The 18,631-nt window shown below is 44.6% G+C and overlaps 1 protein-coding gene across 8 annotated transcripts in view; it reads left to right on the forward strand.

The window, feature by feature from the left end:
* The window catches only part of LOC114440015 (caskin-2-like), a 40,133-nt gene that overhangs the window by 19,202 nt on the left and 2,300 nt on the right, over window positions 1-18,631 (forward strand). For 2 of the 8 annotated variants that reach the window (XM_028412247.1, XM_028412248.1), the window contains exons 4-21: window positions 6,011-6,108; window positions 6,234-6,379; window positions 8,079-8,174; window positions 9,659-9,789; window positions 10,436-10,544; window positions 10,852-10,960; window positions 12,374-12,483; window positions 13,082-13,199; window positions 13,534-13,707; window positions 14,154-14,228; window positions 14,984-15,120; window positions 15,328-15,394; window positions 15,513-15,610; window positions 15,772-15,882; window positions 16,029-16,130; window positions 16,207-16,345; window positions 16,430-18,175; window positions 18,303-18,579. In XM_028412247.1, the coding sequence (XP_028268048.1) occupies window positions 6,011-6,108; window positions 6,234-6,379; window positions 8,079-8,174; window positions 9,659-9,789; window positions 10,436-10,544; window positions 10,852-10,960; window positions 12,374-12,483; window positions 13,082-13,199; window positions 13,534-13,707; window positions 14,154-14,228; window positions 14,984-15,120; window positions 15,328-15,394; window positions 15,513-15,610; window positions 15,772-15,882; window positions 16,029-16,130; window positions 16,207-16,345; window positions 16,430-18,175; window positions 18,303-18,579 (3,843 nt within the window). The remainder of the gene's footprint in view (window positions 1-6,010; window positions 6,109-6,233; window positions 6,380-8,078; window positions 8,175-9,658; window positions 9,790-10,435; window positions 10,545-10,851; window positions 10,961-12,373; window positions 12,484-13,081; window positions 13,200-13,533; window positions 13,708-14,153; window positions 14,229-14,983; window positions 15,121-15,327; window positions 15,395-15,512; window positions 15,611-15,771; window positions 15,883-16,028; window positions 16,131-16,206; window positions 16,346-16,429; window positions 18,176-18,302; window positions 18,580-18,631) is intronic. The other 6 variants (XM_028412249.1, XM_028412250.1, XM_028412251.1 and 3 more) reach the window with 6 other exon arrangements.

Consider the following 18,631-nt stretch of genomic DNA (forward strand, 5'->3'; position numbering starts at 1 on the left):
TCAGCTGTTTGTTTTCTTTTCCACCAGCTGTTGGTATGATATCAAAACTTGAGCTTTCCAAATAGCAAAAGTGGAAGGGCTGCCATGCTGGGATTAAAATGGATGTTCTGCTTTATTTCTGTTGTGTCAAATGTGGTGCAAGTTCCCATTCAACAGCTTATTCACATTGACATGTGTAGTGTTGACACAGTGTGATTTGGCTTCTCTCACACTGAGCAATCATTGCAACAAATCTGTCACTTTAAAAAAAACACTTCAGACATGCCTGTCCCTCCTTTACACTCAGCAATGAAACAGAAAGTGTCTCAGAACCCATCAGTTCATAAAACTGCATTCGGGGCCTTTTCAGCTTTAAGTTGACACTGTTGTTGCAACAAAAGCTCAAAGAGAGACGACAGGCAGAGAGTCAGAGAGGCTGCAGACCACCGCATCAGTCCTGAGGCACTGGCAAGTGTCTGATTCCATTGTTTGCTTCTCAGAGGGCAGAGGGGGAGACCTGGTGGGGTCAAAGATCAGAGTGCAAAGGGGTGGACTATGGTCAATAAGATGGAGGTGTTTACAAAGAGCCTGGATGATTTAATGTAGCGCTGACAGCTCAGTCCATGAAAGGTTAAAGTCTCAGAGCTGATATTTGATTCTGGATTGTCTGAGAAGAGGACGAATGGGCCCATTAAGGAAAGATCATAAATAATACTGTGAAACCTGTAAAGGGACTCAGTTCAGAGTGATTTAAACAGAAAACTCCACACATTAACATGCTGGAATAGGGATAGTTTGGGATATTTTTGCTTAGATGTGTTGTTACTGTGTTTTTATAATATAAGTACAGTTTCTGACTACACTCACATGATCAACTTTATGATAAGTTCCTTAGTAGATGGAGGTCGACTGGAAAGTTGTGATGAAACTATTTTGCAAGTCTGACACACACTGTAGCAGCGATGCACTCTGTCAAACCCTGGCACAACAGCATTAGCATGTCTGAATTGTGTGTGTGTGTGTGTGTTGGGACTAATGGCCTCCGTGGGGATGCGGATCTCAAGCAGGAAGAGGTTTTCATTATTCATCAGCGCCGCTGGCGGCTCGGCGGGCACAGGAGCTCAGACAAAGCTCCACCTCTGCAGCGCTAATCATGCTGCTGCATCTAAACACAACACACAACTTCCCACAATCCCTGGGTGTCCATCCGTCATGTCAGCAGCTTATTGATGTTGGGTCATGTTGATACAGTCAGCCTAAAAGCAGTTGCTGTGACACACCTAAAAATGCAGAGTAAGCGCTAACAACTGACGACTAAAGACTTTTACAAGTTTACGACATGCTAAAAAGTACACAACCTAACTGTTCATATACAGACATGTCTGCATACATACATGCTTTCTTCTGAGATGTATCTTTGAATGCAGACTAAACTCAAATTTGTGCAGCAGACTGCTGAGGTCGGAGCTCTGAGTGTTTTCTAATTGTTTTATTCATGTCCTGATTAAACTCTCTGGAGGATGCCTTTTGTTGAGCAGCTTGTTGACAGAAAGAGGGAAACTCTGAACAAATAAAAATTGGTAACATTGAGAATGGATCCGCAGAGGAAGAGCGGAGCCGGAGGTTATGTTTAATGAAACAGAAAGGCATTCAGCTGTCCTCGCCAAAACTCTGTCTGAACAAAAGCTGACATACTTTCCTCCTGGCTCCAATTGTTTTGGATTTCGCCAAGTTTTCAGCGCCTATCCCTCTGCTGGAGATTAATTACACCCTAAGTGATGATGTGCCCCTCCTCTTCAGGTGTATCCACAGACATGCAGTCTGCCCCTGCGAAGTGAAAGTGACCTCAGGATGGCTCGACTTTAAACACAAATCACAGTTATCAAAGGCGTGTTAGTGTTTGTGAAGGTCGGCCATTCATCACCGAGATTATTTGTCTTTATTGACGTGCATGCCAGGGTGTGTGTGTGTTTGCCATCCAGGCTGTGTGTGTGAGAAACAAACACACACAGGGTATAAAAGGAGGCCTCTTTTCTGCATCCCTGTGAGACAAATTAGTATTTGAGTCTGTGCTGTCGTCTCCGGCGGCCCGTTGGCTCCGTGTTTGGATGTGTTTCTATGGAGAGCGGAGCTGGAATGGGTCCCTGTGAATTGCCATGATGGCGGGAGCTCTGGCCTTTTGTCCTGTCGGAGAGACCTGAGGTGCCAGTGGCCTGCACACAGCTGAGGAGGGATGAGAACCGGGGGAGGCTTGTGGGGTCATATTGTGGTTTTTGTTTTGTTTTTTTTCACCAATACATCAGACACAATGTTTTAAGTTGTGTTTTCATCCTCGAGTCTGTTATACTATTGTTTTTATAGGTTACAGAGCTCAAAATGTAGTGTCACATGGGGTCCACAGCTGAATCCACCACACCAGCTGCCACAACTGTGGTTTTAGTTTACTCACTCACTACAATGTGCCATTTTGAATCTGGTTGATTTTTTTGTGTATGCCACAACATCATGCTACAATGGAAATGTATGTCATTTTTAAAAATGACATATATGAATCATAGCTTGGCTCTACTTGAGTGAACTAGATGAAAGTGTGTGTGTGTGTAGCGATGAGGAAACCATACCTGTACTTGCTTTTTCCAGTTGGATATATTTCCTAGAGCAAGACACTTAACCCCACATGCTCAGCCAGTGTCCTGTGTGCTGCCCATGGAGCGTGCTCATGTTTAGCTTCACTTTCATTTCCACCCAGGCGCTGCATTTCTGATTCTCACGTGTAGAGATCTGTGTGGTCTTCACCAATTCTTACTGCAGAATTACTGCAGCTTGTCTCAACCTGCTCTCATAAAGCACTGATTGTAAATGTTCTGAGTAACACTGACACCACAGAAAAACTAATGTTTTTTTTCTCGTAAAAGGAGGATGGAAAATTTACACCAAAGATGTGAACACACTGTAAATGTCCCCATCTTGTTTTTATCAGCTTACACTGAGAAAACTAAATAGAAGAGGTGTGTTTACTGGAGGGGAATTGCACTGCACTGAGAGTCAGCTGTTCACCATCCGTTCTCTAACAGGTCATTCAGAGGCCTTCAGTGTTGTGTCAGCTGATGGATAATTTGATGAATGAATATGCATGACCACATTAAACTGTTACAAAAATGCAATTAGAATGTTGATTGATTTTTACCATAAAAAATGTACCTTATGGAGTTGAAACTAGTTCTAGAAATGAAAGTGAATGTGCTCATCAGCTCTTGTTAATGGTATTATTAGGTTCAGGGTACAGCTGTGGCATGAGGATACAGGATATCTCTGTAATCCAGTGTAAGCACTGCAGTAGTTAGAATGATGTATTCTTTATTAAGGGAAAAAAAAACTGTGGCCGGTTAGATATCCTTGTTTTGTCTATTTCATTGAAAGGCTTTTAAGGTGTAGGTATTAGTGGGTGGAATAAATGCAGGTGAAGGACTGAAACTTGACTAGAACTTTTGAAAAAATATGACGCTGCTTAATGGAATTTTGTGGTGCGTAAGAGGATCAAATCTAATTCAGATATTGCTGTTACTCATCAGTCAAGTCCTGCAGATAGACTGTAGTCAGGGGAAGATTTAGAGCTGTGTGATTGGAGGGGCCTCTGCAGGAATGTGACACTATCAGCAGGAATGCCATCTGTAACTCTCCCTCTCTGTCTGAGCATCGGTGTGTGTCTGTGTGTGTGCTAGGATTTTGTTGTATTTGATACACCCCAGTGCATTCCAGTGTGCACGGATGACACCAGCAGTGAGGAGGATGAGGGAAGGAGGGAGGAGGGGAGATCAGGGTCTCTGTGGAGAGGGTCACCACTCTCCCTCTCTCTCAGCCCCCCTCCCAAACTCTCCTTATTGACCATGAGTGGTGATGAGTAGTGAGGTCACAGAGGGCCTCGCTCTCCCACAGAGAGGAGGGGGGAGGTAGAGGAAAAGACCTGCAGCTTTCAGCAGATTTAAGGACCGTCAGGTGAACAGGGCTGATGGTCAGGGCACAGGAGGGATTATCACTCTGTCCTGACAGCTTCTTTCAGTGTTGAGGCTCAGTCCCAGTCTGCATGGTGGCCCACGGGCCCCCATTGAACTAGTCAAACTGAGAACAGGGAGGGTGAAATAAACCTAAAAAGTGGCTTTCTGAATTTTTAAAAACACTTGGAAACGGCTTTTTTGTCCAAATCCCAGATTCAGTATACAGTACTGTCATTTGTGACATAATGCATCATTTTATCACTTTTGTGAAGACGGAATTCAAAATAAACTGGAAAATCCTCCACTTCTGATTGTCTGCTCAGCCTGTTATCCTCTGCTAATATGTCTGCATGTGAGAATCTTCATTAGCAGCCTTTCAGACTTCCTGTTCAGGTGAATTCATTATGTCAGATATGGTGAAGTTTACAGTCCTGATTCCTGATGTTAAAGTCTTTGTGTTGGCAGAATGCTTTCTTCTTTCCCTCCTGCTCTTTGTGGCTTTACTCAGTAACCCCTCCATTAATGTTAGAGTTGCCCTTGGCCCTGTCTGGTACTGTGCCCACATGAATGCCATCACTCACATTATGCAACAGAAGGAAAGGAAGGCAGAGCAGCACTAAAAGCCCTCCCCTCTCTGTCTTTATTCATTTCTTTCTTTTCTCCTCTGCAGAGCTCCTGTAATGTCTCTGCCTGGTTTATTTACAGATGACATGTAGCCTGTAGCTTTATTTCCCCTTGTGACTGCGTCACTTGGTGGAGGGGAGGATGGGTAGATCTGATGGCTGTGTTGCTTGTTATGGGTTTATTATCAAGAAAAGGCAGAAAACTAAATAAATGGTTTTAAAACCTTATTCTTATTCTACTCTTCCTCATCATCAGCAGCCTCAGTCATAAAAACCCTTTTAAAATGCTGTTCTGTATAAAATCTGACACCCATGTGCTGCATTTTGTCCTCATAACAAAATAAATCAGGTCTGTAAGCAGTGTTTTAGTGAAGAGGGGGTGACAGATGTGTTTCCAGGTGTTGTATTTGACCAGTATATCTGCAGGTCTAAGAACACAATGATCTGCTGCCTACATCCAGACACACATTATTGGTTGAACATGTAACAGAAAATTAGGCTAGGTTATGCAATAGCAGGTTTGTTGCTGTCTTAAAAATAATAAAAACACATTAATAAACTTAAATTAAAGGATAAGATGTTTTTTTTTTTAAAGTTATAGACAGGAAGAGGAGGGGTGAGTGTCTAATGTCTCTACAATCTGTATAACAGCTGACTTCTGGTTCACCACTCTGGCATGTTTGAAAGGGATTCTTTTATTTGTTGTATTTATACTCTCATTTCATCTGGCAGACTGAATGAAGCCAGTGATGTGGTGTGTTTTAGTGCTGCTGAGTGGGACCGAATCCAGCTGGGTGGTGGGTTACAATCAACAGTAAACAGCAGGGATCTGAAGCCCTTTTCATGGAATATGTAACATATGTTGTTTTGTCAAGCTGTTAAAAGGATGCCTTTGTGTCAGACTTTATTCAGACATGCAAAGACAATTAGAGTGTTTGGCATCTAACACGCGAGAGTAGACAGTACAGACAATGCATGTGTAATGTGTAAAGGTTTGTTTACTACAATATGCCAGAAAAGGCTGATCCTGCTTTATCTGGAAAAAAGAATTATTGATAACTTCTCTGATGTTGCAGCCTCGTTTTACTGATGAGATTTGTCAGCTTGATGTACATACATGACCGTCAAAATGGTAAAAGGTGTTTTTGTCCCTCAATTCAGCTCCAGCTGTCACCATCGTTGTGTACATTTACCATGGTTACAGATGACATCTCTTGTGTTTAAACAGCTGCTTCCGATCTCTTTGGCCTGCTCACCTAGCATTAGCATTAGCATTACAGCTGCAACTATCTGCTCATAATACTGAGATGCTCCAGTTCCCTAAACAAGAGGTGTTTGTTTTTTCACAGCACAGTTAGGATGAGGATTCAAATTAAGGAATCTAATTCCTTCTCTTTGCTCGATGTCTGTTAGGTTTTCCGCCCTGCACCATGCTGCTCTCACAGGGACCACAGAGCTGCTGTCTGCACTGCTGGAGGCTCAGGCCAGCGTGGACATCAAGGACAGCAACGGTTAGTGTGAAAACTGAAACTGTAGACATCGACGCAGGCCACATGACATGTGTGTACAGTGTTAGGGACTAATTAGCTGGTTCTCAGAATATTACACTTTGTATGTTATTTTCTGACACTTGCAGGAATGCGACCTTTGCATTATGCCGCCTGGCAGGGGAAATCTGAGTCTGTACTGATGCTGCTTCGCTCTGGAGCTTCTGTTAACGGAGTCTCCCTGGATGGACACATCCCTCTACACTTGGCTGCTCAGTATGGACATTATGAAGTGGTGAGTCAACAGTTTTGTTACCTATCTAAAGAATTGTGCTGCAAATAAAAAGCTGGAAGCAACATCTTTAAATAGTTGTAGTGTTGATGCTGGTCTGCACTAAACCTGATGCCCAGGTGCTGCCAATAAGATCAGACTGCAGAAAAGACCATCTACTGGCAGCCATGATGCATTTCAAAAAAGTGTATGTTTTTACACAGGTAATAGTCTTGTGAATAACGTGATTAGATGAATTATTTATCTATATTTTAGGGTCTCTAGAACTTGCTCATTTAAGAGTTAGAAACTCTTGCAGCCTAAAGACAGAAATTCGAGTCAGTTTTCAAACTACTGCAGCTTCAAAAGAACATTGTCTCTGGATTGTAATATTACATCAGACTCTTCATGTTTTATTTGAAGAGTGACACCAAACAGAAGATTCAGAGTTCAGTGTTTGGGTTTAACACAAAAGTGTTTGTGTGTAAAAGTGCAGCCACTTATTATATGTAGGATCAGAAGTGATTGGCAGTATATTTACAGTGTATTTGAAAGACACATTTCGGGACATTCACAGTAGAATCATAGACAGGTTAAAGTATTTTCACAGTTCTGTGTTTGAGGTTACAGAAATAGTAAACGTGTATCACAGCAATGGGAACTTAGTGTTTTTTGCTGTGGAGATGATATTGTTTAATGTCGCTGAGCCACTGAGCATCTATTTTTAAGCTGTCTCATTCAACTTAAGCTTAAAGGCAGACAGGCATCAAGTTAAAATCCATCATAAAGTCCAGTTAAACTGATCATCATGAATGGGAAACTGTGTTTTTTTGTGGGAAAAACTTGAATCAGTTTACAGATGTAACTTATGTCTAATGATTGTTTTGTTGTTTCAGCTTAATTATCTAACTTAGGAGAAAAAGAGCAATGCTGGGTATGACTGGATTTGTGATGCGGATGGTGTCAACAATGGGGGGGCTTTGGTGTGGATTTGGTGTGATTATTAGTGACTCTGTTTGTGAATTTTGTACTTCAGCAGCACAGATGTGAGCAGAGGCAGGAGGGGATGTTTTGACTGATGAAATGAAAGCTGCAGAGTTTTTTTTATTATTAATCCTGAGGTCAGATTTGGCTGGGACTCCTTCTGTTGTTACACAGCGCTCTAGTATTTTTTAGGCCAGGATTAGGATGAATGTAGGTGAGCCAACACAGTGTCTGTTTGTATATGTAACCCTTCACTGAGGGGAGTCTCTCGGAGTATTTAGAGAGATTTGACTGTTGATCTGAACATCTGATTAAATGTCTGTTTACATCTGATTAAAGCTTAGTTTATAGGATGGGCCTGTTTGTTGTATTTATTGAGAAGTGGCAGTGAAGTGATCCTTGATGTTGAAAAAATCCAGTATCCTTGCTCAGCTATGGGCCTCTAGCAGAGTTGCTAGATGCTGGATAAAGATCAGCTGTGAGAAATTTGAGCTACTTCCCAGAAGCCGCCTCGCTCTGCAGGTGTTTTGTCAAGAGTCAGATTCACATCCTTTATAATTTATTTGCTTGTTGGACACTGAAAACACATTAAAAGTAGATGTAACAATGACCTGTGTACGGTGTACATAGGGGCTAATAATCAATTCTCTGCTGTGTTTTCCACACTTTTGTAGATGGAAGGCGTATGTCATCAGTTAGTGTTTAGGTTGGTGAAATGATCTGTTGCTGTTTGTTTCAGTCGGAGATGCTGCTGCAGCATCAGTCCAACCCCTGTCTGCTCAACAAGGCCAAGAAGACTCCTCTGGATCTGGCCTGTGAGTTTGGGCGAGTCAAGGTAAGCTTGGTTTGTGGTTTATGTGGTTTTGTGGATGTGTGAAGAGAAAGGGTGTTATTATGAACAATAGAAAGAAGAGAACATTAATTAAAAAAAAAAAAAAACAATAAAGAAGTAAATACATTACATAAAAATAAAGAAAATATAAAATATGTATAATAAAAATTCTAATAAAAAAGAGAAAAGTAGAAAAATATTATTTAGCTCAAAGAGAAGGTCGATGATTTCACATTTACTAACCCTCAGCCTAAGAAGATTATGTCTACACAATGAGCTGCCGCCCTCTTTACTTTCATCATTACTTTCCATCCTCTTAGTCCGTCTGCCGTCTTTGTTTGACGTGTCTACGTTTGTTAAATGAGACATGAAAGTGAAGCCTGATCCCCCCGCAGCTGATCCACACTTCAGCGAGATATCTTTAGAGTGACCGTGTATGTCTGTGTTTGTGAGGACCAATTTTAAGTTCAGACATTTCACTTTTGGCCAGACCTCCAGGTGTTTGCCTGAGGTTGTTGTGAAGGCCGGGCTTTTATATGCAGAGGTAGGTTTGCAGTTTGTTTCGTGTATTGATTGAAGTTGTCATTTTTTTATTGTTATTGTCTGGGCCAGACACTTTGTATGCCCAACTTTAAGAATGCATCCTTAAAGAATGCATCATTTCAGTGAGGGTCCTCTCAAATATAGAAGTACAGACAACTGTGTGTGTGCTTGTGGTGTATGTCTATGTGTGTGTGTGTCCGAGTTCGGCTTCAGCTGCTGTTCAGTGATGTCAGGGTGTGTCGACAGCAGCTGCTGTGTTTCCGTTGACCTCCTCCTGCCTTTACAGCAGAGAAGCAGACCTCTGAGGCTTAAAGATTCCAGTCTTTACATAAACAAAACGTATTTCTTCATTAACACTAAACACTGTTCTTCAGTGAGATGGGCTGGATGTGCAACAAAACAGTTTTTTTCATGTTGTGAATGTGTTAAACAAACACAGGAGCAGTTGTCTAACAATGGCAGGTTGTGAGGTTGTAGCTGCAGCACACACACACACACACACAAACACACACACACACACACACACATTAGTGCCTAAAACTGAACCTCCAGCTGTGACTCACAGTGTCTGCTGCCAAACATCTGGATTCGGTTACAGTGTTTTGGGTCACGGAGGTATTACCTCATGCTCACCTGCAGCGTCTCTGTTTTTGGCAGTAGCTGTAGTTTTGTCTCCATTTTGTTTGCTCTCTTTTGGAAATTTCCTCGAGGGAACCTTTAGTCGAACTCCACGAGAGGAATCAAACTTTGTATTAAATTCTGCAGAGCTTGTTTTTCCACCTACAAGATATTTTCAGAGGGTTCAAGACCTAATATGTGCCCCACATTAATTTTCTGGGTAAAAATCATAATTCTCTGAGGGACGTTTACCCCTGACAAAGATCCTGGAGCTCAAATCTTGACTTATAAAAAGCATTTTTGACTCTTTTTCTCCCCTCCGTCAGGTGGCTCAGCTGTTGCTGAGCAGTAACATGGTGGTGGGGTTGTTAGAAGGAGAGAGGAAGGAGCCAACAGACTCGGCCTTCACCACACCTCTGCACCTCGCTGCCCGCAACGGACATAAAGACATCATACGGTGAGATAGTCCTTATCACATGCATACTCATCACACACACACATGACTGGGCCAGGATTCAGATTTATCATCCTTACTAGTTTGACTTACTCATATTGTGATGTTTAAATGCAGAAATCTGTCTGCAGACAGTGCAAAAGATGTTGAGATGGAGAGATGTTGGACTCAGAGGGCAGGGCTCCTGTGGTTTGTGGTCTGTAACCACTGAGCCGGCACGTTTGCATGGGGATGTGGGAGCATGAACTCTGGAGCTGTGTGCATGGTTGTGTGTATGTGTGTGTGTTCTTTGAGTTGTCTTCATGCCTCACATTCCCAGCAGAGACGTGAAATCCACTACAGCATTGCCGTGACCCAGTTTAGCAGTGTTTCATCTCTGTTATAGTGTGTGTGTGTGTGTTTCTGTGTGTGCACAGGTGAAGCTAACGGGCAGCTTTTTAGACTCTTACCTTAACCTGCTGCATAATAACGAACAAATAAGTCTGAGAAATGAGGTCAACGTACAACAGAGGATGAGTTTTTTTAAAATCCTTGCTGCTGTGTATTTGAATGTACTATTATTTTATGCATTGTAAAACAAACCAATTTGACATGCAAAATGAAGACTTGCTGAGGATTCAGACATGACTGATGTGTCTGCTTCTTTCAGGCTGCTGCTGAAAGCCGGCATCGACATCAACAAGACCACCAAGTCTGGAACAGCTTTGCACGAAGCTTCACTGTATGGCAAAACCGAAGTGGTCCGACTGCTGCTGGATGTGAGTTTATGTCAGAATATACACTAGCATGGTGGTTTGTTTTATCTAAATTCAATACTAATGTATCAGGGTTCAGATTGGATAAAATGTTGTCAAAGCTAATACTAACAGAGAGGTTGCACTTTATCCTTCATACCCCTGCAGCAACATTTCAGTTCATTGCTGATGTATCAGATTACTCTATAACAAAACCCTGCAGGGAAAACTGCATATTTGGAGACTTAGCTTTTACATGTCCCAGATGAGACAAACTACGCTCATGTCAGACGACAGGAGGTGTCAGTGTTGTGTGTTGTTGTGTGTTCAGGCCGGAGTGGACGTGAACATCCGAAATACCTACAACCAGACAGCGCTGGACATCGTCAACCAGTTCACCACCTCGCACGCCAGCAAGGACATCAAGCAGCTTCTCCGAGGTCAGAAACTTCCCCGTCTCTCCACTCACCATCCACTGTTGTTTGCTCCCTTATTTTTAACTTACTGTGATGATCGGACACTGAGAGATGACAAAAAACAAAACCCTGACCCTCAGTGTTCAGACCTAATATCAGTTTTAATCCAATGATAGTGCAGGCGACCCAGATGTGACATGAAAAAAATAGTTTTGTCTTATTCACACTGTAAAAGCAGATCTGAGTGACTTGGATGTAAAAAATATAAAAATGGAATTTGGGACACTTCACTTGTGCCTGTAAGCCTGATTAAATCTGTCTGGAGACGTGTCCTGGTATTTGTAAGATCTTGGCTCATGCGTTTTTAAACTCAGAGTAAAATCGTGTTGTTGTGTGAAATGAGGAAGTAGAAATGTTTTAATGATAAAAATCTTGTTGCCACTGGGAATATGTCTCCCTGTGATTTTAATCCAATCCAAATGGGAATAGACAGAAACTCTTAATTCAGCTTTGTGCTGATGTTGAGCTGGTTATGTGTGATATTGATGCTGCTTGGGATCTCCAACCAGGGCTGCTTTTCAGCTCACTGAGGCACAGAAGTATCTTCCCCCATTATCATATCCAAAAGTTTGGAAAGAAATACCAGCATATTTTAGGAAATAATGAGGCAAGTTTTTTAAAGTTTTGTTATGACTTTGATGCGTTTGTCTGTGTGCTGAAAAGTTTACTCGCCCTCACCTCTTCTGAGTGCCAGCTGATGCATTGAGGTTCACCTGCCTCTATAGGCTGTAATTCAAACAGCAGCTGTGTTTAAATTTAGGGTTATGTAACTTTAAAGTCTTATCTGTCCGCTCTCACAGCTTCAAAGAGCAGATTCAGCCTCAAATTTAGCAGAGCTGTATATACAGTATGTGAGTGAGCTGGCAGTGCGTGCACGCTCTGTAATCCTGCAGCCGTTTGAAGTTCCTGTGGGAACAAACTGAGGGAATAATGAGCGGCTGTGTTGAAGAAGTGATTTAAACATGGATGGAGACTTTCCCGTCTTGTTTACTGGTGCAGAGAGGAGCGATGAATAAGTCGTACACGCTCAGCCGGCACGCGCTGTGGATTAATTATTGATGTGTCGTGTCAGTTTTCTGTGGGTACACACAGTCTGGGAGGAATGAGTCAGGATTGTCGCTGAGAGTCTGTCCAGTGTATTTCAACTTCTATTTTCATCAGAGAAAAATGTCTCAGTGTTTACTTCCAGCTCTGCCTCTCTGTGTTTTTATTCTCCTTTATGACAGTTTTTAACAGAAACTTTGGTCCTTGAACTGAAACTGAAAAATGTAGTTTGTACTGTGTTTGATTTGATTTATATTTCATGAACTCTGAATGTTAGGAAATATCAATATACTGTATTTTTGGACATTTTAATTAAATAAATGTGACCTTCAGTTTTTCTGTTGACAGATGCGACAGGCGTTTTGCAGGTCAGAGCTCTGAAGGACTACTGGAACCTCCACGACCCCACGGCCCTCAACATCAGAGCTGGTGACGTCATCACGGTGAGAAGGTCTTTCTGATTCTGACATGAAAAAAGGATTCATTTGGAAGAAGGTGACAGAAAACTATCAAAGGTGGAGAGAGATTAAGGATCTGAGTTATGTCATACATGTGTTACTTTTAATGTGAGAACAAGGGAATTCATTGTTGATAATCAAAGTCTCAAAGTGGAGACAAGTCCAACACATTACAAGCACACACACACACACCTCTTTTTATCCCGGGAAAAATGTATCACCAGAGTTCATAAAGAGATCAAACTCAACTGTCCCGCTGTTACAACAGACAGTGAACTCACCGTAGACACGTTCTGTCTTGCTTCCGACTTCCTGTGAGTGAATCAGAGTGATGAGCAAAGCTGAAGGTGTTGATAATGATGATGATGCAGGTCGTGCTGAGGCTTGTGTTAGTACTCATACACATTTGTACTGAATGAATTCTCTTCTTGTGTAAACAGTGGAAAAATACAGATCCCTGTGTTCTCTGTCCACAGAGAGACCACAGTGAGATTTTAATAAACGGAATTCAAAATTAAAATAGTCTATTACTTCTGTACATCAGGCACCAAAGACTTCCACTGACCCCTTTCATTCCCTGCAGGTAATGGAGCAGCATATGGATGGACGCTGGAAGGGCCACATCCATGACAACCAGAGAGGGACAGACAGAGTCGGCTTCTTCCCTCCATCCATCGTGGAGGTCATCAGCAGGAGGAACGGTCAGTTTCTATTTATTCACCTTAGTAAAAAAATGCAATAAAAAATATTCTGTGTTCAAATTAGTATTTAGTTAAGGATCATCTAGTGTCATCCCTCTTAGCCCGTCGTTTATGGAGATCACCTCTCATAGGTGATGTCCAGACCTCTATTGTCTCTTCAGTTAAGAACTAATCTGCCTGCATCCAGACCATCCCATGCTCCTCTTTCTTCCCTCCTGCATCCATCTCTCCATCCATACCCCATAATGACTGACATCCACCTCTAACCATCAGCTTGATAACCTCCTCCTCCTCCTCCCTCCCCCTTCCTCCTCCTCCCCGTCTCGCCCTGTAGGGGGCACCTTATCCCGGCACGCCTCTCTGCCCACCCAACGCCAGCAGCTGCTGTCCAGAGCCCCCCTCTCCTCCAGCCTCAGCTCCGCCCCTCAGACTGATGACTCCTACACACTGTATGCTCCCCCCACCCATGTGGTGCTACCTTTAGCCAACGGCCTCACTACCAGCACAGGTATACACACACTCAAGGACACACACATGCAAGGTTTAAGCCTCTGGCACTGTTGGACCAGCAGCACTGATTCACTTTGAGGATCTTTGTGGAGACATGTTGATGTGATGATCAGTCAGAGTGTTCTGAGTATTTCCATCATGTACTTATAAGAGCCCCGGAGATAGTTCAGAGAAAACATCCAGACTCTTCCAGCCAGTTGATGGGGCAGTCCAGATCTCTTCTTGTCCTGTAAATCCAAATATTTTGCAAAGACATGTAGGTTTAGCACTCAGTAATGGAGTTTACATAAACTCCATAACCTTCAATGACCTTTGTTTTACATGTCCACTCATCACACACAGAAACCACAAAAACCCTTTCTTGTCTAATCTGTCATGTAACACTACTCAGCTCCTCAGTCACTTCCCCTGACAGAAGTCCATTAGAGTCTTTGTGTCTGATAGGTTTGTCTCCGAGCCACCTGTCTCAGTCTGGATGTCCCTTCGAGGACATCTGGGTTCTCAGGGACTCATGTCATGGTAAGAGTCCGGACGACAGCTTCTCCTGCCCGGCTGTTCTGAAGCTGCATCACTGCCCCGCTCACCGCTCTGCATCAGGGCCCCACACACCAAGACCACTGAAAGTGAATGCTATTAGCTAAATGTGATCCAGTTACCTCAAGTCACCTGCATCAGATATTGCAGTCCACATTATCTCAGGTCACTTCACTCAAGTCATCTCGTCATCTTATGTCTCACATTATCTCAGATCACTTTGTGACATGTATTATTGGGGAAACTCACTAGCTGCAGGCTAAAATAAATCAATCAATAATCAATAAAATCGACAGGTGAGGATAAAGGGCGGTTGTCTTGGTGTGTCGGGTCCAAACACTGTATGATCACTGTATCATCTGCTTCAGGCTGAACTCGCGGTCTGAGCATTTGTTATCCTCAGTGCTGCCACAAGGGGGGGACAGCTGTCAGAAATAGACAATAGATAACAATAGATAAGATATGTGATGTATGAAGTATTTCACGCCTGCTCCCAGCTACATGAGCTACAGTTTTACATGGTCGGCCTCATGGCTGCAGCTGTGCTCTTTTGCATCCTGCCCGTCACTCCCATCGACACTCCCGTCGTCACCCTCCTAGACCCTCAGCCCCCCCCCAAACAGGCCCCTGTCTGGACAAAGAACATCTGCTGCTTCCTACAGCCTGACGCCGACCCTCTCCGCTGACATGAACTCTCCCTCCGGCACATCAGGAATTCATTTTTGTGTTTTTGTTTGCAGCAGGAGACAGAAACAGTGTCGGGAGCACTGGCAGTGTGGGCAGCACCCGCAGTGCTGGAAGTGGACAGAGTACGGAGAGCAACAACGCACCAAATGGACTCCAACTCAATGCCAGCCATCATGACAACGCCAACAAGGTACAATCAGACTGTTGCACGTGTTTACACAACAAGTTGACAGTCACTCTGTATGTATCTGTATGTCAGTGATCATTCCTAAAACATCGAGAAATACTTCAAGTTCACTCCACAGTTTGAACTTTTCTTCACCAGTACTTGTTCTCTGGTCTTCACATAAATACTTCTTACTGAATCTGAGGCTGCTGTGTTGATATGTGTTTGCAGACAGCGCCCTCTGCTGTGGACTCTGGACACTCAGCAGACCTCAACAAACAGCTTGATCATCCTTCAGGTACTTTTGCTTTTTTCCCTTCCAACAACAGTTGCTATTGTAGTTAAGTACTGTGGACACTCTCTGTCCACACTTTCCTGCATTACATATTTGTCACGAACCTGCTGCTGTCCTCCAGGAGGGACTCCTCGGAAGCAGACGGTCACAGTGCAGCGGCCTGCGGAGCAGAGCTTCTCGCAGCAGTTTGTTCGTCCTCAGCAGCTGCTGGAGGGGAAGGTGAAACCTTTACTGACACTCAAACTCACTTCACACTTTTTTGTTTACACATTTCATGGCAGTCCTGATCATTGCCAAGAAGACAAAAACCAACATCTGACAGTGCAAGTCATCTGTAGAAACTGAAGTCACTTGGGTGTTTTTACCTTTGTGTGTTTTAGGATGCAGAGGCTATCTATCAGTGGCTGAGCGACTTCCAGCTGGAGCAATACACTACGAATTTCCTGAACAATGGATATGATGTACCGACTATCAGCAGGATGACTCCTGAGGTGAACAAACTCACTGGTGTTTATATATAGTTCTGCAAGGTGTAAACATCCTAATGTTAATTGACAGAAAAAACTAAAATGTACTGATAGGCCTGTCTGACTGTGCTCAAAAACCTGTAGAAAAAACTGATCTGTCATGCTTGCAGGATCTGACTGCCATCGGAGTGACCAAACCAGGACACCGCAAGAAAATCTCCATCGAAATCAACAACCTGAACATCCCAGAGTGGCTGCCTGAGTACACCCCAGTGAGACTCACATCTGTTTTCTATACGTTCTATGTAACTGCTAAGCACACAAATTCATAATCTTTTTTTCTCACAGTCCGATCTAGGTGAGTGGCTCAGTGCCATCGGCCTCCCACAGTACCACAAAAAACTCTCAGAAAATGGCTATGACTCCATTACTATTGTAAAAGACCTCACGTGGGAGGATCTGCAGGAAATCGGCATCACAAAGCTGGGTGAGGACACATCAGAGCTTTACACTGCTGGATTGTAATGTGAATTTTGGGACTTTTGGTTTGATGGTTGAGTTTTCCTTCCAGGCCACCAGAAGAAGCTGATGTTGGCAGTGAAGAAGCTGTGTGACATCCAGAGGGCAATTCTTCAGGCTGAATCAGGCCAAGGCACCCTGCAACGAAAAGCCCCCGGAGCTCTCCACCTCGTCACCATCGAGCCATCCGACTCTGGAGGTGAATGCTCTTCACCTCACACCCCAAAGATGCTGACCTTCCAGGACAGCGAGCTGAGCGCAGAGCTGCAGACAGCTATGTCCAGCCACTATGGAGGCTGTGAGGAAGGTTTGGCCATCAAGAACCAAGTGGGGATGTCCCAGAGCCAGGAGAGTATCGACACCCGGTCCAGAGGCTCAGGGCGCTCTCAGGAACCCCCTACAGCCTCTATCACCCCCCACAGCTGGTCCCAGGAGAGCCTGGAAGGCAGCCCTGCCAAGGAGAGGAACCTCCCAGAGGGCTGGGACCAGAGGCACCAACAGCAGCAACAGTTGCCCAAACAGGTACCTCTGGGAACAGCCACAGTGTTTAAGTACCCAGCCATTCCAGCCAAGCCCAATCTGTCTGGATCTCATAGCCCCTCCCCTCATGGCTCACCAGCACTGAAGGGTTTCAGCTATCTGCACTCTAACTGTGGCTCCACTGACCTGAACTCATCACCCAGGCATGAGAACCACTCCATGACCCTGACACCACCTAAGAAGCGTGCCCAGAGCATGACCCGTTACGCTCTGTCAGACGGAGAGCCTGATGACGATGATGACGAGCCCGCATTTCCTTCTGCAAACGTGCAGTCCTACGCCACTTTGACTCGAAAGCCTGGCCGCAGTCAGCTGGCTCGGTTACAGTCAAGTCCAGAGAAGAACGGCAATGTGGGACGCAGTCAGTCATTTGCAGTGCGTGCCCGGAAAAAAGGTCCTCCCCCACCTCCTCCAAAAAGACTGAGCTCAGTCAGCAGCACCACCAGCGGGGAGTTGAGCGACAGCAGCACAACGTCATCCTCTGGTGGAGTGGTGACTGATAGTCCAGGGAGTGTGAGGAGCATCGCAGCTTCTCTGGAAGGAAGCACAGACGGGAACAACCCCCCAGGACCGAAACCTAATGAGGCTCAGCAGGAGGCGCTTCCCTCCTCGCCCAGCTCTGCGGAGACCAGAGAAAATGCAGGGGTGAGAAGGAGGGTGCACAGCGAATGTGCTCCAACACAGACCAACAGCAGCACTGAGCTCGACCGCGGGGTGAAGTCTGACTCTGAGGAAGAGGAATCAAAAGGTCGTGGACTGGAAGGGTCCTCGTCTCCTCAGAACAGCTCCAGTGAGTGCATCCCATTTGCTGAGGAGGGCAACCTGACTATCAAACAGAGGCCCAAAGCTCCCGGTCCACCCAGGGCCGAGGCTGTGCTGGAGCCTCCAGACAAACAGGCAGCCAAGAATCTGGATGTTCCAGAGTTTAATCTGAAAGAGTCGGACACTGTGAAGCGCCGACACAAACCCAAAGACAAGGAGCAGGGCTCCCCCAGCAGAGAGGGACCAGAGGCAACCGGATCTGAGTCTGGCGGCAGCAGGCCTCCTTCCAGAAACCAGGAAGAGGTCAGTCTGAGGATCAGTGAAGCCAGTTTGGAGAGGCCGGCCAGTCCAGCTAGGCCAGCCAGTCCAGCGAGGCCAGCCAGTCCAGCGAGGCCAGGCAGTCCAGCAACAGGGTCTCCCATCAAACCTCCTCTGTCCCCTAAACCTCCTGCGGTCGCCCCAAAACCTCTCCGTCACAGTCTGCTGGCTGCACAGGGTAAGATACACACACGTCATTGTAACTTAAGTATTTTTTCTCGTCTCAGAGTGGAAAGTTGTTACCACTGAATTTATACTTTGGACATGTTTAGAAATTAAAAACGGACCTTGTTTTGTCTCAGCAGGACTCTCCTCTCCTACTATAACTGTCAATGCGGTTCAAAGTGTGGCCTTCACCTCTCCGTCCTCACCCTCCCGTGGGTCCTCGGCTCCAGCATCGGCCCCTCAGAGTCCCTCTCTGGCAGCAGCAAGGCCTCAGGTCTGTGTGGTGGGTCCAGGCCATGCTGAGTCATCCTGCGGGACTGAGGTGGTCCAGCAGAGACTGGATCAGACCAGTACTTCTCTAGAAGCTGCTCTAAAGGCTGTTGAGAGAAAACTGAACCAGGAGGACAGCTCTGACAGGTGAGACCAGCAGACATTCTCAGTCTACTACATTACCGCTTTATATTAAAAT

This window comes from Parambassis ranga, chromosome 8 (genome assembly GCF_900634625.1).
Source record: "Parambassis ranga chromosome 8, fParRan2.1, whole genome shotgun sequence".
Lineage (NCBI taxonomy): Eukaryota > Metazoa > Chordata > Actinopteri > Ambassidae > Parambassis > Parambassis ranga.